At 39.6% G+C, this 24,343-nt stretch overlaps 1 protein-coding gene across 1 annotated transcript; it reads left to right on the top strand.

Annotated features, from left to right (window-relative positions):
• Positions 1-2,595: 2,595 nt before the first annotated feature.
• LOC105936610 (protein-serine O-palmitoleoyltransferase porcupine) lies at positions 2,596-23,499 on the top strand. The gene is made up of 13 exons (XM_036142753.1): positions 2,596-2,837; positions 5,025-5,161; positions 7,189-7,381; positions 11,546-11,589; positions 13,794-13,975; positions 14,063-14,193; positions 16,891-17,016; positions 17,153-17,253; positions 17,481-17,557; positions 19,922-19,985; positions 20,287-20,372; positions 20,965-21,075; positions 23,339-23,499. Exons 2-13 carry the CDS (start codon positions 5,026-5,028, stop codon positions 23,438-23,440), a joined length of 1,353 nt encoding a protein of 450 aa, XP_035998646.1. The 5' UTR covers positions 2,596-2,837; position 5,025; the 3' UTR covers positions 23,441-23,499.
• Positions 23,500-24,343: the final 844 nt, after the last annotated feature.

Here is a 24,343-nt window from a genome sequence, read left to right as displayed (position 1 = left end):
TGTTAAATCAAGAATAGAATTTAAAATTCTTCTTCTAACGTATAAAGTCCTTAATAATCAAGCTCCATCATATATCAGAGCTCTGATTATCCCGTATGTTCCTAACAGAGCACTTCGCTTTTAGACTGCAGGTCTGCTGGTGGTTCCTAGAGTCTCTAAAAGTAGAATGGAAGGCAGATCCTTTAGCTATCAGGCTCCTCTCCTGTGGAACCAACTCCCAGTTTTGGTCCATGAGGCAGACACCCTGTCTACTTTTAAGACTAATCTTAAAACTTTCCTTTTTGACAAAACTTATAACTAGAGTGGCTCATGTTACTCTGAGCTACCTTTATAGTTTTACTGCTATAGGCTTAGGCTACTGGAGGATATCAGGATCTAATTTTCTCCCTCTATAGAGTTCTACTGTTCTTCAATTATGCATTATGTGTTGTCATTTCTGCTTTAACTTTCTGTTCTCTCTCTTTTATCTTCATAGTAGGTACACCTGGTCTGGCGTTCTGTTAACTGTGACATCATACAGAGAAGACGGCTCACCCGCTACTACCATCTAATGTAGAACAGATTACTGGATCAATGTGTGCTTCTGTGCTTTTTTGTCTCTCTTGTTGTGTCTCTGCTCTGTCTTCTTAAACCCCAGTCGGTCGAGGCAGATGACGTTCATACCGGTTCTGCCGGAGATTTTCCTTCCCGTTAATGGGGAGTTTTTCTTCCCACTGTCGCTTCATGCTTGCTCAGTATGAGGGATTGCAGCAAAGCCATGTACAATGCAGACGACTCTCCCTGTGGCTCTATGCTTCCCCAGGAGTGAATGCTGCTTGTCGGGACTTTGATGCAATCAACTGGTTTCCTTATATAGGACATTTTTTACCAATCTGTATAATCTGACCCAATCTGTATAATATGATTGAACTTGACTTTGTAAAGTGCCTTGAGATGACATGTTTCATGATTTGGCGCTATATAAATAAAATTGAATTCAATTGAATTTAACACTTTTTAATAGGATATATGTACTGGGTTCTTTCAATGTCTTAATTACATTTTCTGTGTGGGCTTCAGTAACATATGATAGATAATATCTACTTTAAAAGTTAACATGAACTGCTGCTGAAGATGACCACTCTGATCTACCTGGATGTTCTCTGGAGGACTGAAACGCCTCAGTCAGTGACGTCAGTCTGTGGGTCTGTCGGGGCAATGAGAGAAGTTTCGTCTCCTCTCTCCGTTTCTGTGGCTCGATGTTTTCTTGCTCATGGTTTTTCACGTACTTATATAAAATTGTTGTGTTTCCACTGAATTTAACTGGCTTTTTACAAAACATACAGCTTGATTTCATTTACGGTATTAAAATAAAGCCAAACGGTGCTTCTTTCCCTCTTCAAGTTTTTCCACTGCTGTGGTGTCTCTCTCTGTCCGAGTCTCTAAGCAGCAGCGGGCAGCGCGGTTGTTTGTGTGTTGAGTTTGTGTGAGAGCTGAGTGGGCAGGCCATGCTGAGCCTGCGTGCTGATTGGCTGGCACCGCTGAGCCATGTAGGAGAGGGGAGAGGGAGCAGCAGAGTGCCGTGAGGACTGCGAGACACCTGAGTGAAGTTGGCCCCCCCACCCTCTTCAAATCAGACGAAATTGGTGCAAACCGTTTGTGCTACATTTGGCCAACTTCACTCAGGTCTGCGACACTGGTAAAGCTGCCGCAGTCGCGCGCGCACTGACTGACACTCTGACCATTTGTCAGCGTCAGTTTTGGGCCCCCCCTCTGTCCTGGGCCCGGGACGACTGACCCGTTTGTCCCCCCCTGTCAGCGGGCGTATATATATATATATATATATATATATATATATATATATATATATATATATATATATATATATATATATATATATATATATACATAATCACACAGCTATTTATTTGGCTTATTTATAATACTTGAAAATCTATGTCTATATATGCACATCTACAGTATGTCTAAATACAATAGTCTGTGCTGTATGCAAGCTAAAAACATGAATGGGCAACAAATGGTCTTGCACAGCTTGTTCCTAGTGTTGCCACTCTGCAGCTTTAGTCTGTCCAGTTTTGCAACATGGTGCAGCCTTTGTTTATAGAAGGCAGATACAAGTAGTAAAAACAGCCCGAATACATTTCCATGCAGCACAGGAATAAGGTATCTTCTCTGATCCACATTCACTACAACAGAACTTTTTTCTGCCACATACAATATGGCGGTGACGTTGACGTGCGAACCTGCGCCCAACGACGCGTCTACGTATATGATGTCTATGGCCGAGCATGCAGGTTTCCATCCTGCCTCTTCTTCTTCCATTAAGACTGAGCCCAATTACCACTTATCAAACCTTCGCGTTACATTTGTATTCGTCTCCTAGGCGACCTTGACACTCACAATATGGCGGTTTCCTTGACGTACCTTTTCTACAGGGATAACGAAACAGATGGGGCGCGATGTATGATCCAGGGTGCACCGTCAGCAGGCGGGTTATATTCTGTCAGCCCCCCTCCCGGCTCCCAGCCTGCCGGGTGGTTGGCTGAAACGATAAAAGAAACAACCCTAAAAGGTGACGTCTTTCCTGTGTTGGAAATCACATTATTTCCGGTAAGAAAAAAAAATCTCGCCTTGGTCTGGAACTTGTCCTGTGCCGCTGCAACCCAGCGGGATGCTGCAGAAAGCAGCTTTGAATAAAACTCTGAGCAGGTCTGAGTTGAGGCAAACATCTGATCTATTTGATTTCATCGAGACCATCAGGAACATCTGCTTTATTCTGCTGGTCCTGAATTACCCCGAGTTTAGGGAAAACTCTGGAGTTCTCCTTCCAGAAAGAGGTACGTCTTCCCCCCCTCCAAACTTTATTTATAACAATGGCGACATTCCTAACAACAGCCCGGGAATGAAAAACAACAGTAGAGAGAGATCTGACATATTAAGGGAACAAAACATGACAATTACTAAAGATAAAAACTAATGCAACATAGTTAGAATATGTGTTTGCAAAACTTTCCCATTATATGAAGAGGGTGTTGTTTTAATGTGAAGTTTCAACTCTTTCAGGAATCAGAAGAAATGAGATTGCGCTAAACTTTTCCATCTGTGCAAGAAATAGAATAAAGTTTAGAACAAATAATTAAATGGCAAAATATTAAATGGTCTGTACTCGTACAACACTACCAAGTCCAGAAGAACCCAAAGCTCACACTACAGTCAGCCATTCCTATTCCTATTCATGCAGATATTCCCAGGCTGACAGTCCACTAAATAAAGCTCTTTTATTTAAACTGATGGTTCAGAATGTTTGAATTGAGGTTCTGTTAAAATATCACAAGGAGTGAATATTTTTCATCAAGTGTCTTGATGTCTTTATTTTGGCAGAAATACAGATTAGCTGGTCCTGGAGGGTAAATCCAACAGCCACTGAGAGGGCCAGGACCAACATGAACCTCTGCTGTTTTAATTTAACTCATTCTCAAAAATCTGATGAACTTTCACATGTTTGTATTGGCCAGTTATTTCCAAGGAAGCTAGTTAGTTTTTCCAATGAAGCTAATGATTGGAAATAAAAGAGGTTCTAAAGGTTCCGAATCATCCCCGAGAACAGAACCAGGCTTCTTTATCAGCTTGTTGAGGTTAAAAAGTCATTTAAAATCCCTAACTCTGATGCTGCTGTTTTTTTATGTATACATATATCTGTAAATATGTACAAAAACCTAGGCAAGTTAATGCAAATCTGCTTATTTTTTCCTGTATGCTCCTGTATACTCCTGTATGCTATGTAGAAAACTTCAATGAACATTGATTGATAATGAAGACATTACAAGCGAGAAATATTAATAAATAAAACTTCAGTAAAAAGGTTTAGTTTAGTAACGCATCATTCTTTTTTATTTCCGGAGTTGTAGGGTTGGGTGTTCGGCATTTTCTAAAAGAGGCCCATTCAAAAATATATGAAGATGTGGGGTATTACCATCAGTCCAGCTGGTATATGACTTTGTGTTGTTCCTGCATATGCTTTAGGCTTTTAAGACGTTCTAATTAGGGATCAGCTTACGATTTGTTTACAATGTGATTGGAAATTGATTATTGACGCAACATGCTTCCAAACCCGTTCACACACAGCCACATCCCCAGCCAAGACCTCTTAGTTCAGCAAAAAGAGATTCTTTAAAATTATCTGTACCAACAACTGTAAAAAAAACACAGCTGAACTAATTCACAGTTCACGACATCTTACTTCACCTGAACCTAAAACTGAATCCTTCTCAGCTATCACATTGTGACATTGTGATAATAATACATCTGTGATATACTGTGCAGCCCTAACCTGAACCTCAGGGTTTTCTACAGGAAACCAGCCACTGGCAATGTAATGTTAGCAGATAGTTTCGATTTTGGGGATGAACTTCTCGCTTTCTGGAATGGAGATGCTTCCCTAAAGTCCGGATTACAAGGTTCATACACAGTCTGGAAAAGTATGGCAATTAGGGATTCAAGTGATCAATGAATGAGTTAATCTAAAGGTGACTGATCTTATCAATCAACTAACGGCTAACTACCATTTTCTTTAAAACCCTACTTTTCTCTTTCAATAACATGAATGGTTATTTTTTTCACAATATGCTGAATTTTAAAAGTCACATCTTTATATTTTAACATTTTATTGCACCACGTCTAAGTGGACGTTATCAATTAATCGGATTGAACAAACTAATCTAATTAACCATTATTCAACAATTAATCGTAAGTCCATTATGTCTGATTACACCATTTACTATGTTTGGGATAGTATGAAAAAAACAAATGGTATGGTCATATTTTTGGTATTTCTAGACTTCTTTACTTCTTGAAAAAGACTGTGAGCCCCACAACATGTAGTCTGGAAATTTTTAAAAATGTATCCATGAAAAATGTTCAGGATGTCTAGGATTAATCTGCTCAGTTCTGACATAACTCAGTGTGTGTGTGTGTGTGTGTGTGTGTGTGTGTGTGTGTGTGTGTGTGTGTGTGTGTGTGTGTAGGATGGACCTTGCCAGCAGGCTGATGATATGGCAGGAGCTGGCTCAGAGCTGTGGCATCGCTACTTTACAGCAGAGCGTCCAGCAGCTATGGAGGCTGCTTCTACTCTGTCTCATCTGCAGAGTCTGCTTCAGGCTGGGTGAGTATCAGCAAGCCGGAACCTTTGAAGTTCCACATTTATTACCTTGATTTATTTTGTTTATAGTCATATGCATGGAAAATATCTGCAAATCGTTTGTGTCTTTTGCATTTTATGATTCCTTGTCTTTGACGTTTTATCACACAGCTCCTGTAATGTCTAGAACAGGGGTCACTAATTAAAAATCAGCGGGGTCCGAATAACAAAAATCAACAACCAGTAAAGGTCCGAACACATTTTTAATTACAATCCGTTACTTCACATAGTATTTAACACTGAAATAAAATGTTTACGCATCCACCTTATACATTGACTATTTAAACAAAAAATAACATAAAAATAGAACGTTTTTCTATTTTAAAATCCAAAGTGCTTTTTGATTTTGCTTTTTTTTTCTAAAAAGTAGCCAGCAGCAGCAAACCTGACTGACACAGCTCATTGGCTAATTTGCATCACGTGCAGCCCATATTTTCCCGGAGCCGTGGACATCATGCTGCATTAGTTGCTTGTTGTGCAAAGTCAACCAAATCTGGTACTTTTAAAATATCCATTGAAAATTCCTGTATCTCTGCCACCTTTCAGCTTTAGACCCTTTGCGTCATCCTGGACAGCCTCTCCATCACTTTCCACATCCAAATCATCATCTGGTTAACTTTCATCTCTGCAGCATCAAGTTCTTCCTTCACACTGTTGACAAACTGGTCCACAGTCTGTTTTACAATCCCAGCTCCCTTTGCTCCCTTCCCTCCCTGTCCTCCAGAAACCCTCCATAAACTGCAGCTAGTACAAAGACAACAGCTTGCATCATTACATCATCTACTTCACACCTGTACATTAACTCCACTGGCTGCCTGTCACATTCAATATACATTAATCCTATGATCATACAAGGCCAAACACAGCCTTGGAAATGCAGGACACGTCATCAACGTTATCATGACATAATACATTTTAATTTGACACAGATTGCAATTACAATAATCAGTCTCTGCTTTGCCCGTTATTGTTCACCAATTAATGATTACAGTTTATAAAAAGGCATGATTTAACTTTTTTGAAGTTTAATAAAATGGTTATATTTTAGCCCAGTGACTGGAGAGCTGTCCAGGATGAACCCTGTGTCCGCACTCCACTTTAACTTCATAAAAAAAACTCTCTGAGAATCGCCTTTCTCTGGCCTCACCCAGTTAGAACCCGTTCTCCAGTCCATGTTGTAGCTGCAGTTTATTTGCTTTATCTTTTTAATGTAGTTTTCTTAACAATCTGTAAGCATCAAAATCCTTTTCATTTTATTTAGTGTGGAGCGCAGCTGCTCATCAGGTGCTCTTCTTTGTGTTTTAAATGAAACATAATAGCGAATCACGGGGAGATCCCTGGTTGGTCGCCGCGTTTATCAGCGAGGGAATAAACGGTGACAGACGACGTGGCAACAGGTGGAAATAATTCATTAATTAAATGCCGGAGCAGATTGACGCTTACCGAGGGAAGTTGTCAGCTCCTGAACTTTCTGACCTGCTTGTTCATAGATCCAAAGAAAACCTTTGACCACAGCTACTTTCATTCATGTCATCTGTGGTCAGTTTGAGACGCTCTTCCAAAGGTTATAATGATTAAACACCGATAAACCTCACACTGGCAATGTCCGCTTTGCAAAGACCCGCCCTACTCTCTTTCTGATTGGCTAATGTCCCGCCTCTGCCAGGTTTAATTGGTTGAGAGCAGCTTCAGTGTAAAACCTTGAAAAAAAAGTCTAGACGGGGCTTTTTGCGCTCAATTTCCAAATGACGGAAATCCGTCGCAGCGACGGAGAACTTTAACCCCTGAGTTAGACACTGTCATTGGACATGCAGTAATATATAAATGTTTTAAATCAGGTTGGGTCCGGATTAGCCAGCAGCTGGGTCCGGATCCGGACCGTGGTCCGCTAATCCGTGACCTCTGGTCTAGAAGCTACATGATGACAAATGATGAGTTAGTTGACTAAACATGTCCTTCTGTTTCCGTGCTTTGCTCTTTCTGTTCCCCAGGAGTTTCATCAACTGTGAAGCACGTCATGTCCATGTTGACTGGGATGTATGGCCTGTTCCTTTTCTTGGAGCTCCACATGCTGTGGGTGCTGCTGCTCAGCCTTATCTGTTACCTGAGTCTCCTGCTCTGCAGACACTCCAGCAGCAAAGGCCTCTTCCTCTCAGCTGTTATCCTTGTGTACCTGCTCATTGGGTGAGAGAACGGTGACAGTTTATAGTGTTTTGGTTCCAACACTGCTCCCTCTGCTCACACTGGTATCTACAGTGGTACGTAGAGAAATAATAGCATGCTGTTTAACCTTCAGAATCAGAAATACTTTAATGATCCCAGAGGGAAATTATTTAAGCTTGTGTATGATGCAGGATTTTGCCTATTCCTTCACTCGATATTACAAGCTTTAGACCCAAAATTTATTTATTTGCTTCAGGTTGGATTTAGGAAGGCATGGACCATGGGCTAAAAGCCATGTCATGGTGAATAGAAATAATGATGGTTGTGTTTTGCTGCCTCCCAACCTGGAATTAAAATAGATTGTTTCAGAGTTTGCACCATTTCGTTTATAAAACATGCCTACAACTTTAAAGATGGATTTTTTAAAATTGTGACTTAAATAACAATTAGGGCAACACCCCTTTGAATTGTCTTATTACTGAAAAGTGCTTTATAAATAAACTTGCTTTGCCTTGACAAAATAACAGTAAACTTCAGCGTGCATAAGCGTTCACCTCCCTTAAGGTCAGTATTTTGTAGACCCACCTTCCGTAGTATTTCCGTTGGATCGGTCTCTATCAGCTCCCCACATCTGGCCTCTGAGATTTCTGTCAATTCCTCGAAGCTAAACTGCTCCGGCTTCTTCATGCTGGATGGTTTTCACGTGTGAACAGAGATCTTCAAGTTTAACCACAGATTTTCAATTGGATTGAGGTGTGGACTTTGACTAGGTCATTCCAACACATATAAATGTTTCCCTTTAAACCACTCCAGTGCTGCTATAGCAGTATGCGTTGGGTCATTCTTCTGCTGGAAGGTGAACCACCATCCCATTCTCAAACCTTAGGGAGACGTATACAGCTTTGAGTCAAGCATATCCCATCCATCCATCTTTCCCTTGACTTGGACCAGGTTCCCTGTCGCTCCTTCTGGAAAAGCACACCATGATGCTGCCACCACCATGTTGCTGTGGGGGTGTTCTTGAGATGATGGGATGTGTTTGCCTCACACCAGACAGTGTTTTCCTTGGTGGCCAAAAAGTTGCATTTTAATCTCATCTAACCAGAGCCTCTTACTCCAAACAATTGGGTATTTGCCCACATACCTTATGACAAACTCAAAGCCTGCCTTTTTAGTTTTTAACACCACATATTGGCCACTGTGGCACCCCTACTATATACCAACTTTTGGGGTCTCTGTTACTGGTGTATAAAAAAACATTTAAATTAGACAAACATTGCTTAGCCTGGTGGGGGTTGAGTAAAGTCTGGCGGCCCACCGAATTTATAATACAGTTGGGGAAACCCTGCATGTGCTTCCCATTTGAAGATGATGGATCTGATGGTGCTCTGGAGAAACCTCCAAGATCTGGATGCTTTTGTATAACCTAAACCTGACTTGTACTTCTCAACAACTTTCTTCTGGACTTGTTTGGAGAGCTCCTTGGTCTTTGTGGTGTGATAAGATAAGAATTCCTTTAATGTCCCACAATGGGGAAATTCAGGCTTGACAATGGCAAACATCAACAATTATTAGTGATGAAAAAAGAAAAAAGAATACAAGGAAAGAAAAGTAAACTGTCTAATCTAAAGTTAGCTCTAAAGAAAACACCAAAAGTAGAAGATAAGGGTAAATAAATAAATTGACCAAAGGAAAAACAGTTATTTGATAGTGAAAAAATAACTCCAGCCTATAGACAAATTTCACAATAATATAATATGCCATATTTCCATATGCACAATTTCCATAATGTACAAAACCTATACAATAGGCACTGTGTATGATAGTCCAGCAGCATCCCAGAAAAGGAGTGTGCAAGTTACCTTAGCATCTGGGTACAGTGTAAACAATTAATGGCTAAGTCAGAGCCTGTGCAACAATATACCTGTTGGGTAGCAGTGCTGCAGCCTCGGTGGCCTTTCAGAAAATCTGTGTTTATGCTGACAGGTCATGTGACACGTAGATTGAACTCAGGGGCACTTCAATTCCCTTTGAAGCTAAATGGTTGCACCTGAATTGTTTAGGGGCCTCACAGCAAAGTGGTTGGATACATACGTACATGCCAATTTAAAGTTTTATATATTTTTTAATATACTTTTCTAATTTCATTTCACCAACTTAGGCTACATTCACACTGCCGGTCTTGATGCGCGATTCCATCTTTTCCCCCTAAAATAAGATTTTTATTTGTATTTGACGAGGTCATTGACATTAATTTAAAAGCTTTGCATACACCCATAGGTGGGTAATCCAGGATCATTAAGTAAATGGCCTGTACAGAGATTAGCTCCAAACATTTGCATTTCCTGCCCCATAGCAGAGACGGTGACTGATGTTTAAACTAACAGCTGTTATAATTATCTCATTACCTCACTGTTGTTCTTTACCTGGTACAACTTTAATATACATCATCAATCCATATGTATATAAGTCACCTTAAATGTACATAAGTCTTCTTAAATCTCTGCTTTCTTTCTTTTTTTTTTTTTTCTCGATCCACTGTGTATATGTGGACACACTGTATATACCTCATGCACTTTTTCCTCCTTTTGACACCTTTTTTTGTTATTGAGGCGATGTGACACGTGATTTTCTCCACTGTGAGATTAATATAGTCTACCTTATCTTATCTCTTATCTTAGTGGTCTGAAACTTCAGTCCTCGAGGGCCGATGTTCTGCAACTTTTAGAGATCTCTGCTTCAACACACCTGACCCCAATATGAGCTCATTGCCAGAGCTTGCCGTCATGCTAGTAAGGTAGTTTAGTCGTCTGATTCAAGCATGTGGTAAGGGACTCATCTTAACCCCGGAGTTCCGCCGACGCTCGCCACTTCTCTAAAACACTCAGCTGTTCTATTTTTGCCACGCCGACTCCACGTCAATCTAGAGCAGAGCGGATTGTTCAGGTAGGGAGTCAGTTGATGAAAAGCAAAGTGGACCCAGTCGAGGTTAAAAATGACATGTGCAGCGTTTGGATCACATTTTACTGTGAAACGTCAATATGTCATTGGCTCCGGCACCAAACCACCAGCCTATCTCATTTAATACTGGACCCCATGGATGAGGAATTTAGTTTTATTCAAAGCCTACAAGTACACTACTATCGCGCGATGAGTCAATCCTCAGGTGATTCGAGTCCGACCGTGCACCGGCGCTGCGCTCTCAATCACTCCTGGTGGAAATGGTGCCTGGCACAGCACTGCTGCCCCTCAACGCTCCTGCGACGCTTCCGCATTCGGTGGAACTCCGAGGTAACGTTCCAGGACACCTTTCCTCGAGGATTTGAGTTTGAGACCAAAGGTTTAAATTCGCCTGGTTAAGCAAACAGGATGAAGGAAAACTAGGTAATAAACAGAGATCGAAACTCTGTATTCTGAAATTTTATGGAGCGTTGGCCCCCGGTTTAGCACAGAGGTCTGTTTGGATGCAGGGATTGGAGGGGCAGGGAGGTCAACTTCACAGAGACGGAGTTCAAACAGAACTTTACGATTTTGAGGGCAACTTTCAAGTATATATCAGCGCCTTTCCTCTTAGCTACTAAGGCTGGACACTTGTAATCCTTTGAGTCGCATTGGAACAGGGGCAGATTATGACACACTTGGTAACCTCTTCGGCATTGCAAAGTCGTCTGTATGCAGTACTGTTGCAGCTGCTGTCAATCTTGCCAATTGCTATCACTTTCTGCCTGCACAAAGTTGTGACAAATGTTGATGGAAAGTGGCGTCGAAGTCTCATTCAATCTCCCTTGGTTGTTCTGCTGGACTCAAATTCAGAAAGATCAGATACAAGTCGGATTCAGGACAACAAATGGAAATGGCTAAAATGAGATTTGAAACAAAAAAATCAGATATGGACCAGATCTGCGCATGCACACTTGTTCTAAAAAGCCTGACCTGGTCACTTCACGCCATAAATTCAGATTTGGGCCACATTTGCCTGCAGTAGTAGGAAAGGGTGCCTTAGACTATTTTGTGCAGATCCATCATGTAAAATAAGATTTAAAAACATTTAAACACAGGTTGGAAAGCAACAAAGTAGGAAAAAGACAAAATAAATTAATAAATTTACTGTATAATAAGTCACTGTATAAACTATAGTCTGTTCCTGTGAAAGATTGAAAGAATTGTCTCCTTGATTTATTTCAGAGAGTTGCATTTTATCGATATGGGAACCTGGAATAAAATACGAGGTAAGAACAAAATTGTTCAAACCCCTGGCAGATTAAGGTTTAATGTGATCTGTTGATTTCACCAACATGTTTCTTGTGACTGAAAGTAATATTAATATTAAGGAGTCCGGTACTGAATCTGATTTTACCTTAAAATAAAATTAGATAATAAGAATAAAATACATATTTTAAAATTAACCCACAAATAAAAATAAATGTTTTTTCCAAGTTGATTTTTTTTACGTTGTTTTATCTTTTGAAATATAGTTGTCTCATTTCCTATTAGAAACAGACTCTTTGGTTTCATGAAAACAATAAAAAATGTAAATCATTAGAGGTATTTTAAGTTCAGTTTAACTGTGTATACTGTTCACGAGACTGAAATTGTTTTTTAATGTGTGTCTGCTGAGCTAATTAGACAATTCTTAATTCTTCCACACAAAACTGAAATCTGATTCTAAAATGGCTCAAATCAGAACCCAGTACATTACAGCTGCGCTCGGCACAGTGTTTCATCTGACATGTTTTATCTTCATTCTCCTAAATATTTGTACTTCCTAATGCTTTTATTTGCAGGATTAATGATTAGAGTTTTACTACAATGTTTGGTAGAATTCACAACATGGCATCATTGACAAGGGGAGTATGTTTAACCAATCATAACATTTTGAATTCTCAATTTTTCCATATAACAATAATTAGCTCTCTAATGAGCTTTAAAATCAGTCAATAGATTATCAACCCCGGACTGACAAAAAACAATTAGCTTAGAACGAGCTATGAAAAAAAAAATCCCTTTGCACTTGTTACACTGACATGACTTGTAGGCATTAAGACGAGGGGAACTCTTGGGAAAACGGAGCAGAAGTAACTGCTCTCTTTGAGACTCTGCAGTAGGGCTGGACAATATGGACCAAAAATGTTATCTCAATAATTTTAGGCTGAATGCCGATAGACAAGAGCCCATCTCGATATGTTATTTTTTTCAAAAAGTAAATATAAAAGGCATCTCTGAATAAAAGCCTTTTCCTTAATGTCTCACAGGCAAATATTTTAACTAACAGCTGTAAATAAGTATGAGAAATGGTTGAAAAATAACCTACTGGAATACATAAAGGTATATTTATATCATAAGATATAAATATACCATAAGATATAAATATATAGAACAATATAGTGTAGCTTAAATCTCCTATAAATCTCAAAATATTGCCCAGCCCTACTCTGCTGCCATCATCTAGCATGTCAGATTGGACAGTTCATGTTGGAAAAGACTGAATGCAATATACCCCAAAATACCCCAAAATATTCAACAAAGATGTAAGATTAACAAATTATACTGGGAGGATTCAGTCAAGTGAAGTCCAATATATGCAACAGACACAGACATTTTCCTTCTAGAAAAATGTGTCTGTGACCTGCTTTTCTGCTTCCACCAAAGGTTGTTCATGGACATCTGCTTGACATAAAAAAAACTCAGCTATGTCAGTATGAATTAATCACTGTTAGCCCAATGACGTTTTCAATGTTGGTGTTAAAGCTGTGTCAACTGTTTCCCTTGTTTGCAAGGACTTCCAGGAAAAAGCAACTTCTCTCTAAAAATTGCCAGACTTTTCAAAATGGCATGTGAATAAAAGACATGTCCAAAAAGACAGATGAAACTAAAGTGGGGAATTTTTGCCAATGATGCATAAGGCTACTGTTTCTGAAAACCAAACCCACCATAATAGAACAAACACCTCAGCCCTTCACCACAAAGTTGGTGAAGGGCTGGTATTATGGACTTGTTTTACAGTCACAAACCATTCATGTGTTGCTTTCATCAAACTGACCATGAGCCCTTCAGTTTATCAAAGTCTGATGTTTTGGCTATAGCTGATTCATGAGCAGGGTTATAATCCAAGTACACCAGTAACTCTGTTTTGCTATGGATTATTAAAAAAAAAAAATAGAATATTGGTGTTGCTTTTTCCAGACTTTAGCACTTTTGAACTGGTGATCTTAAGTCATCAAATGGTCAAAAAAGTCAACGAAATGAAACAAAGACCAAAATATTCTCTGCACCGGCTAGAAAGATTAAAGTCATAGAGGAAACCCCCTCTAAAAGTTATTGTCTTGTACGGGTAACTTTGTTTGTCCCACAACTATCATTTTACTTGATTGCAAAATTCTACAGTTAATTCTAAAGAGAAAGAAGTAAGTATGAAAATGTGTTTTTGTGTCAGGCTCACAGATGGTGGTGGCCATGAAGGTGATCTCGCTGGCCTTTGAGCATGACAAAAGAGTTGTGACTAACCTGCCATCCCCCGCTGAGTTCCTTGGCTATGTTTTCTTTGTGGGTACTGTTGTCTTTGGGCCATGGATCAGCTTGTCCAGTTACAGAAATGCACTTAATGCACCAAAACTGGTGAGTGTTTACATCTGTTTTACATCTCTGTTTATGGTATTGATTGTCATATGTGGTTTGGTGATGATCTGATGGTTTGTTCCCCAGAACTACTCGTGGCTGTACAGTTCCCTCCTTAGTCTTCTAAAAAGTCAGATCTGTCTGCTGGTGTCTACCTGCATCGCTCCATATCTTTTCCCTTTGTTCATCCCAGTCTATGGAAACTCTGTCACACAAAAGTAAGTAAGACTTTTATTCAAATCCTATTGATTTTGCCAAAGCAATACCCTAATAAAATCCCTGTTTTTGCTAAAACACCGTGTAATATCTTTTTCTTATTTCAAGATGCATTTCAAATAATTAAGACTTCAACACACTGACTGAATTGGAAGTTGGAAATTGTCAACCATATTACCAGTGTTTGACTGTTTAGCTACTTAATATGAAATCATTCAATAAAGCATGGGTGTAACGGACGTGGGAACATGGTTCCCTTATCTGTGTCCTCTGTACCTCACACTTTTTTCAGCCATTACAACTGTTTAATCCATTGTTAACATCCTGAAACATGTTTTTCTGATCTGCTTTTAAACACCATGAGTTTAGACACTGACAGTGGTTCACAGAGGGGGATACGTGCTCCCCCTGAATAGTGCTGTGCAGTGTGTGTCAGAAGCATGTTCAGCAAACCAGCCAGTTTTTTTTGCATCGTTATTTTCTAAACTGTGTAAGTTGAGTAATGTTGCACGACGATGTTAGCTAATTGCTGACTAGTTAAAACGTGCAACTATCAGAAAGCAAGTTGCCATTAATTTACACAGTTACTGTAATGCTGCTTTCATACCAAAGGCTTTATTGAGCATCAAGGGCATCATATTTACATGCAAAGTCTATGGTAGACGTGTTTTTTTTTTTTTGAGAGGTCCTGCTCTGTGCGTTTTGAAGCTTTTAGCGGGTTTCGTGCTGCAAATTTGGTTTTATGTGCGTTAAGTGCCTTTAGAGCTGCCAACGCAAGAGTCGGAAACTCTGAACCTTTGTAGCTGGACGCGGGGCGTCACCCAGACTCTGCTATGTGAAATAGGGCACCTGGCTGGAGATGCAGGCACCGATGCGGATAAGCAGGTTGTCAAACTGGGCTCAGGTGAGACGTAAATAGCACTGAAAGTGACCCTCATCAGCACGCAGCTCCTGCAGTAGGTGGTGAAGCTCACCAAACTCCAAACGCTTTTGAATTATTTGTGAATTTAGACACGGTACAGATTGTATTATTCAGTAAACAAAGCCAAGCCACTGTCTTGATTTTATCTGCAATTTTCCAAAGAGCCTGGCAAAGGAAAAGAACAGAGTAGCTCCTACCAACTGAAACCACTTTGTCAGACGTGCCGTCAGAGCATTGAGGCTCTGGATGCCTTTTTATCGCTGAAAAGACGTTTGGTCTGGACAAGAGCCAATAGACCTTTCGGCAACACCTCGCAGTATAGCAACAGCAGCAACAGCAACAGCAGCAACAGCAATGAAACAAGTTGTTCAGTTGAAGTCCTAACCCTACTTGGGGCGTTTACAGCTGACATTAAACAATACGATTTTATAGTGAAATTTGACTAGCCAACAGCTATTAATGTTGATGATGTCAGATTTGGTAGTATAGGAGCCAAAGTTCTCCAGATATCGTTTGAGATACAATATGGACTCATATTTTGTCTTATTTTACGACAAATTGGTTATCTATAGTCAGAGCCTAAAGTTAAATTCTGGAAAAATTACTGTACTCAGCTATATAATGCTGTTATTTTTTAACATAAGGCTGAATTTCCTTGTGGCTCAGGGGGAGTTTCCAGCGGAAAGAAGAAAAAAGAAAAAGTAAACACTGAGACCAAAGCTACACAGTTTTTCTTACCATAGCTGTAAACATTGTGGGGTAGTATCAGCCAACTTCAGTTATTTTGGATAATCAATCATTATTGAACATCTGCTGTAAGAAGATTTCACTGTGAAACGTGAAAATTGCTCGTCTGTCATCTTGTTTACATCGGAGTACCATGGAGGTTTGATTGAGAGCAACGCGGCCGCTACAACTTAAGTAATGTAAACTATGTGTCTGTGTGCTTCGGATCCCATAGATGGATTAGAACAGGGATCACCAACCTTTTTAAAACTGGTAACGTATACCAGAGAAGAACTATTAAAAATTACACTTTCAACTGCTCAAATTATTCCACTGCACACTGCATAATTCTGGAACTTTCCCAGAATTATTAATTAGGAGGAGCAAAAGCCCTGTAGAGAATCTACAAGAGACGCTGCAGCTGCAGGGGAAGGTGTGCATCGATGAAACAGTGGGGTTATTTATTTATCTATCTATTTCTTTTTATGTCTGGCAATGTGGCATTAAGATTTGCTGTCTTAATGCCAAAAAGAGCCCAACAGATTTTACTTTCACAAGTGGAGCATTACTGCTTTCGCCATAGGTCGCAAAGGTTTAGACACCTCTGGTTTAGATGAAGCTAATAATTTTGATAATGGTAGTTGATCACTGTGTCGTTGTCGACATACATAGTGACAATTAAGATTTTTGATTCTAGTTAAACTGCTTGATCACTCAGAAAACCCCAGGTCCAAACAAATTAGAGTCCAGCCACTAACAAAATTTATGTTCCTTGACTCTAATCATAACAGTGGGTAATTGTCAACGCTTTTACACAAAAGCTGCCCAAAACACAACAGGAGTTCATGCCTAACCCAAACGGTACTGGAAACAAAAGTCCTTTGTTGCTTATCTTTTGGGGCGGGAAAGTCCTCATCATGAAGTCCTCATCATGAAAACAGCATCCTGTTTTGGATTCTAAAATTTTAGGATTCTGTTCTTTTAATTGAAAGAAAAGAGGTCTGTTTGCATTTCAGTAGCTGACCATAGTGTTTTTTCTCACGCTATGCAGGTGGCTGCATGCTTATGAGAATGCTGTGTCCTTCCACTTCAGTAATTACTTCGTGGGTCATCTGAGTGAAGGCACCAGTATGTTAGCTGGAGCAGGCTTCACAGAAGACAAAGACAATGTCAAATGGTAACTTCTGCAAGGCTTAGCTGCTGTTGTAACATTGGACTTATTTAGTTTATGCTTGAGTATTTGTGAAAAGATGAACCCAATAAATGTAGAATGTAACCATGTATTTCCTTGTACTCCTTATAATTATGTACAGGGATATGAGCATAGTGAAACCTCTAAGTGTGGAAATGCCTCGCTCCATGGTGCTGGTGGTGATTTCCTGGAATATTCCAATGTCCCAGTGGTTAAAAACCTGTGAGTCTCAGCCTCCAGTATTTAGTATTACTAAACACTGGTGTTCAAGTCACAGACCCAGCATTATTCTATGTTTCATATGTTTCATATTTTTATATACTGCTATAGTGTTTAGTAGTACTATCTCCATTGCCTCAAACAGAGTTAGATTTTTCAGCATCTCTTGAAAGGCACTAAAAGAGCGATATCCATGTTTGACCATGTTCTTTTCTCTGTTCTTTCCTCAGATGTGTTTAAAACTGCCATGAAACTGGGAACGTTCCCAGCAATCCTGGTGACATACACGGCCAGCGCCCTCCTGCATGTTAGTCACATTTAGGCACTTTCTTTGTTCATAGGTTTCTTGTATGAGATCGGCCAAACTTATTACATACATGGAGATGTGTGTGTGTGTTTGTGTACTTATGACTGAGTGAGAACTCATTTTTCAAATTTTATCAGCAAAGTGGGGACATTTATGGAAACTGAGGACCATCCGGAGCTAGTCCTCACTTTTTTAGGACTAAGATAGGAATTAGGTTTAGTTTGTTCGACTGCTTAAACCACCAGAGTTTAACAGGGTGACTACAGTGTTTAGTTCGACAGATACATGAGACATTTCCGCTTTTCCAACCTAAACATTAACCTGACCCTAGCCAAATGAATTTCGCTCCGCCTAGCTCCACTCATCCATCTGGGACAGATCCATAGGAATGGCGTTTCAGAAGGCTGGGCCTTATCAAAAATCCTTGCATATGATTGGATAAGCCACTTGTCTGTCATCTTTATCGACGTGCTATTTCAACCACTCACACCGAAGCCAACCCGTAACGCTGATGAGAGCGACGCAGGAAAAAACAAAACTTGCCAAATCCAGCCGGAATAAGGGCGAAAACATCATTTCCACCAACAAAAGCCTTCAGAGCTGTTCTCTGATGTTCTTTTAATGAAACAATATTAGGTAGATTGGACAACACGGAAGAAATGGCAGCATCAATGTTAACGCTTGCTTCCTCGATGCGAGCTGCCATTGTTGAATCAAAACAGTCTCACGGTCGCTTCTCCACTACACATCTATGAAACTCCAGCCCTGCGTCCTGATTGGCTGGACAATAAAATTGGTTGAAGAAATCACTCTCTATGGAAGAGGTCCCAGATGGATGTGAGTGAAGCTAGGCGGAGCTAAGTGGAACAAAATTCATCTGGCTTGACAGGTTACATAAAACATGCCCATTCAAATCCTGACCAATCACAGAACAGTAGTCAGACATCCTACAAGAAAAAAACTTCTGCCCAGTTGTTTTGTTTAAAACGAGCTGCGAGAACTCCCAGAGAAGGGCTGCAAGAACAAATGAGGTCATTTTCTGGATTGCTGGTGTCTCGCAGAGTATGTTGCAGCCTTTAGGGTTATGGTTAGGCTATAGAAAGGTTTGAAAATGAATGGAAGTTGATGCAAGGTCTTCAGTGAGTATGTAAAACACAAATATGTGTGTGTGTGTGTGTGTGTTTGTGTGTGTGTGTGCTTTGATCCCAAATAAGACTGCATTGTAATTCCTTTACTTAGGATATTTATTACTTTAGGGACCCACCTAGTTTTAGTAGGTCAATAAATCTAATTACAGGAATAACTAGTCTGTGAGACTGTAGAACCTAAAACACAATTTTTACTCTAGGAAGTAAGAGTAGATTTATTCTTAAACCTAGAACATGAATGCTTAAAGCCGAGCCTACACTATATAAGAGTTTTTGACCTTTTCGGGACGATTCTTCAGTCTTGCGACAATTTCTGGATCGGGCCGAGTTTCTGCTTGATCCTGCGTCGTGTAGTATACGGAGGGTAACGAGGGGCAATTCGCCTCTCATGACCACCTCCCGATCAGGTATCGGACAGTCGGATGAAAATCAAACATGTTTGAAATTCAGTCGGCCCTCGTGAGTGATCGTGAGCGTGTCCTGCTGTTGAAGCGCAGTTACGAGCGTCTACGAGCCGATTTCCCCCAACCTCACGCACTGCGCACGCGCAAACAAGGAAATCCTTCTTCGTCTTCTCAAACGAAAACATAGGAGTGGAGAGAAGCATGACAGCGGTACGTGTGACATGGAGTCAAACTACAGAGGGACAACTCTTAGAATTTACAAAGCAGCGCGTTTTTTTCTAGTGAGCCTCACATTAACAGTGAGCATCGACACTTCCGCCTTTTTCTTCTTCTACTGTTGACATTTGGCTTACAGATAGACAAGTCAGACAAATTCAGTTTTGTTCAGTTTAGTCCAGCTCTATACAGGTAAATAGAATTGAGATCCATACACACCTGCTGACCCTTGCAGGGTCATGGGAGGCTGGTGCCTTTCTCCAGTTGTTATTGGGTGTGAAAAAAGGTGGACATCCTGGATAGCTCTCATTCAGTTCAATAAACTAAAACACAATTAATTCCAAAGAGAAATAATATTACCAGAAAGAAATGGAAATTCACCTCATTATGTTTTACTATTACCTTGCATTATTACGTTTCCTTATTCATTTACTTATTTTAACAATTCAACTGCCTATTTTCAGTTGCTAAGCTTTTTTTGTGGTCAATTGAAAATAGAGAAGTATAATAAGAAATTATACTATAGGAATGCTATGTGAACCTTGAGGGATTTGCTGGATAGTTTCAGCTGATTTTGTGCTGTTGACTTTCTTCAGGGCCTGAGTTTCCACCTGGCAGCTGTTCTGCTCACACTGGGATTCATCACATATGTCGAACACGGTATGCCATTATTTCTGCCTCTGTGGTGGAGTATAGCTAATGTCATGTCAGCTTCACAAATGTCGGTTACACGAAAATTGTATGTTTAGCTGAAAAATAAATGTAATTTATAATAAGAAATATAATCACCATCATTTTTGATATTTCAGTATTTGAATTAGTGTTAAATGCAAGATTCATTTATATGTTTGTTTTTATTGCAAATTTGTACTAGGCACATTTGTTTTGCCTACATGAAATCCCATTTCTTCTTTAGTTGGTTGATTAATAATGATTACATTTTATTTTTGCCTGTTGTCAGTTCTGAGAAAGAGGCTTGCATTTATCCTTAGCGCCTGCATCCTGTCCAGGCCCTGTGCGTCTGATTGCAGCCATCAACACAAGAAGGTACCTTCTTAGGTTTATTATGTTATGCATTACTGCAAAATTAACTAAAGAAAGCAATTGTATATATCAAACCACATAATGCATACATTTTAGTTAAAGAATCAGGAATCTTTATTGTCATTATGCAGCCATAATGGAATTTTGGTGAGACGATTGGCTCTGAATGCACGCACAACACACAGACACAAATAAAAACACCCATAAAGTTAAGGTTAAGTTGTACAACAGAGAAAGATTTATCACAAGGGGAAGCATAGTGTGCCTTTATTAACAGATATTACAGTACATTCAGATGCAATGCAAAGAACAAGAATGAGGAAAACTATAATGTCAGTACCATCTGCTGCTGAAGCAGCACCTGTCTTCATGGTATGTCCTTGGCACGTTATTTAAACGTTGAGAAAGCTTCCTGCAGTTTATGTGGGAACACACAGGAAAATGTGACGGGATGCGAAAATGAAACGTTCCTGTGTGCTAGTACTGAAGGCAGCTGGATCCTGGCCCACTTCAAGCACTGGCTCCAAATAACTGGATTTGTACTTCTGGATTTAGAAGGATTATTCTTATTTTAAGTTTTTGCTCTACTCTGCAGAATCTTTGGGTGCTGTTGCTGAATCTAGTTTTCAGCCTGCTTGTCATCTTCCATCTTACCTACTTGGGCTCCATGTTTGATCCTGGATCTGATGAACAGGAAGTAGAAGAGGTAAACATTTCTGGTACATTTCTATGAAGTGTTGATAGTGTAAAGAGGTAACAGTTAGATTATCTTCATTTTATTTAGCATCCTTGCCATATAAAATAATCTCCTGGTACAATGTGTTTTCTCCTCACTATTAAGTTCCATTTCAAGTTTGTTTTCCAGGCTAGACAGGTAGCTTACATGGCAACTACATTTTTTTGTTTTAATAAGTTAAGAACTTGTAGCTAGGGATCGTATTTAAAATGTAACAATTTTAAATATTTTGGCTGCTAATACAAGTCAACTTTTTCAAACAAAATTGCCATTAATATTCTAAATTCAGAAATACTGAGTAGTAAGATAACAGGGGCTTTTCTTTTTTCATGTCATCCATCTCTCCTGAACTCCACCCAACTCTTGTTAGAGAGTTCCACATGTAGATGCTATTTTCCCAGAAGACCAAAAGGGGGCATTAATGTTCAATCTTTGAAACTCTTAGATTTTTTTCTGTTTTAATTTTTCGGCTTTTCCCTCTCAGGGGTCGTCACAGAGAGTCATGTATTTCGATCTAACCCTGTCTTCTGCATCGTCTTCTCTCACCCCCATTACCTTCATGTCATGTTTGTTCTTCCTCCAGGCCTCCAGCCTAGCAGTTACAGCCTTAGCGTCATTCTTCCGATGTGCTCACTATGCCTCCTCTGTACATGTCCAGTCTGTTCTCTCCAACAGACTGGACATGTACAGACTGGAATCTCCAACATATCAAACATGTGCTGTCCTTCTGATGTACTCATTCCTGATCCTATCCATCCTCGTCACTCTCAAAGAGAACCTCATCTTCATTTCTGCCTTCTGTCTTTTTCTCAGTTCCTCTGTCTCTAACCCCTTTGGTCGCTAGGGGCAGGGCTACGCCCCTTTTTTGTCCAGCTCTAAAGTTAGGTCAAATCCTGTCACTTTTTTTCTAAATCCTCCTCAAAAAGATGCTTTAAAGTTTCTAAAACAAGTCGCGATTTTTTTCAGACACACACACACACACATATATGTGTATGTATATATATGTATATATATATATATATATATATATATATATATATATATATATATATATATATATATATATATATATATATATATATATATATATATATATATAGGAGTTTTTTTCACTCTATTAATCCTTCTGACCTCCCTGTCCAAACTATGAAAAAAAACCTAGGTTCACGGTGGAGCCGTGTAGTGCAGTTCAGCAAGGAATGTTGAGACCCTCTATATCTATAAACAGCAGCTACCAATGGGCTAACACAGAAGAGCAAACTCTTGGGTCAAGACTCAGCCATTCATTTACATCTCAAGGATGAAGAATACTTGTTTCAAGAGAGTAATGAACACATTCTGGACAGGGAAAACAGGTGGTTTGGAGAGAGGAGTGAAGGAAGCCAGAACACAAGGCATCAGCCACTCTGAATGGGTCCATTGTAAAACACCTGAGTCATCCGAGTGGCTCGTCATTTCTGAGCTAACTCCTCCTGGAGCTTTTGACTTCAAAGGCTTCAAAATCACTCAATATAGTCTTCAGCCATTGGGAATCAAAAGTTTATCAAAAGCTTTTTGCTGCATGAAAGCATGTGGGCGTGGTCCCAAGGTTTCAAAGTCTAACTTCTTGCCATAAAAGACAAAACTGGAATACCTTGGGACACAATGATGCAGCTGCAACAAACTTCTGTGAGTGTGTTTTTATGTTTCAAGCTTTGCAAAATATTAGATAATTTGACATGACATTTTCAAAACGCGACAGGAGGTCTTCGTCAATCCTTTGCCACCACACAGGAAGTGACCACAGCTTCGTAAAAGAACATCGGACTTTGGCCCTATTTTCAACACTTTTCACTGGTGCACATCTAAGCCTGGTGGAGCTGATTTTTTGCACCTGCCGAATGCTGATTTCTGCAGAAGCTTGTAGAAATGCTCAGCTCTCGCGGTCTCAACACGGGCTGCAGCAGCACTGAGCTGCGAGGGCCGCTCATCACCAGTTGCGGCTTTAATTATTTTAAATTTGCTATATTTGTTTCATTGATTGCATGATTGTTGTTTTACTTAGATGCATTAAGTAAAGTTGAGATATCTTTGTGAACAACGAGAGATCTCCACACCAGGAAAAACATATTTACTTTTTTTCCAGACATAGTGGATTTGTAGTAAGTTTTGGGCTGTGTGTTTGACAATTCTGACCTAGACAGCAGAAAAAGGCTGAGACCTGAGTCAGACTAATTGTTGTTTCTGTTTTAAGGGTTACGCTGCCATCCACACCATACAGAGGTGGTCTGAACTGAACTGGGCGAGCCACTGGATCATTTTTGCTTGCTGGATTTTCTATCGTCTCATTCAGTGACCTTATTGTGGCAGATTTAAAAGAAATGTGCAAAATTAAAACTATTTTTTTATACCAAATGCTTTCTTAAAGTTTGATTTTTTTTTTTTTTAGGATATTTGATAATCTGTTGACATGTGATGTGTACATCTGATGGACTAAATTAAACGATAAAATGAGATTTTGTAGTGAACATTACATGCACAGTTTGGATCCAACAGTGTATGCATTTCTGTAACTTACCGTAAATGGTAAGTAATGACCTAAAGTTACAAATCTTTGATCTTGGTTTGTCTTCCTGTGAGTTTTAAACGGTCCTGGTCCATGACTGTCCACATATTTCTTGTTTTCGATGACTACAGTTAGTTTCTGCAATATTTAGTCCATGAATGTTCTATAAATATTTGTAACCCTTTGTGATCATGTAAAAAAACAAAAACAACAACAGTGTCCTGGGAAAGTGTTCACACCATTTACTGTTGTCTCTTCTGATGCTCTGTTGTCTGTGGATTGTATAACAACAAGGATTTTTCTTAAGCCTATGTTGAGCTGGAAACAAAGGCTAAATACCAGAGCTCCAAAGACCTGCAGGTAACAATCTGTGGAGAATAAAAATAAATACCTTTTTATTGTCCCATAATAGGAAATTTTGGGCGTGACAGTTACCAACTAGATTAGTAATATGATTAGTTTAAAAGTTACGTTCTAAAGCAAAAGAGAATGAATTTATCATTCAGAGGCCAGACAGTCCTCCTGGCTCTGATTGGTTGTTTCTGACCAGGAGTGGTGTATTTCTGCAAATTCAAAACACATTTTCAGTGGACCCCTGGTCATTTTATGCTGTTGCTTAACTAGCTATTTTTAGGATAAAGAACACTTAATTCTATCTCAACCCTTTATTAAACCAACTTTTTTAACCAAAAC

This window comes from Fundulus heteroclitus, chromosome 1, assembly GCF_011125445.2.
Source record: "Fundulus heteroclitus isolate FHET01 chromosome 1, MU-UCD_Fhet_4.1, whole genome shotgun sequence".
Lineage (NCBI taxonomy): Eukaryota > Metazoa > Chordata > Actinopteri > Cyprinodontiformes > Fundulidae > Fundulus > Fundulus heteroclitus.
Note: the sequence above shows the minus strand (reverse complement) of the source record. Positions and strands in the feature narration are given on the sequence as shown.

What these genes read in the sequence shown, in the direction of transcription:
- LOC105936610 (XM_036142753.1), top strand. Translation starts at nt 5,026, where the DNA reads ATGGACCTTGCCAGCAGGCTGATGATATGGCAGGAGCTGGCTCAGAGC. An exon ending in GGAAACTCTGTCACACAAAA is followed by an intron (nt 14,194 to 16,890) that starts GTAAGTAAGACT and finishes CACGCTATGCAG; the next exon opens with GTGGCTGCATGCTTATGAGA. An exon ending in ATGAACAGGAAGTAGAAGAG is followed by an intron (nt 21,076 to 23,338) that starts GTAAACATTTCT and finishes TTCTGTTTTAAG; the next exon opens with GGTTACGCTGCCATCCACAC.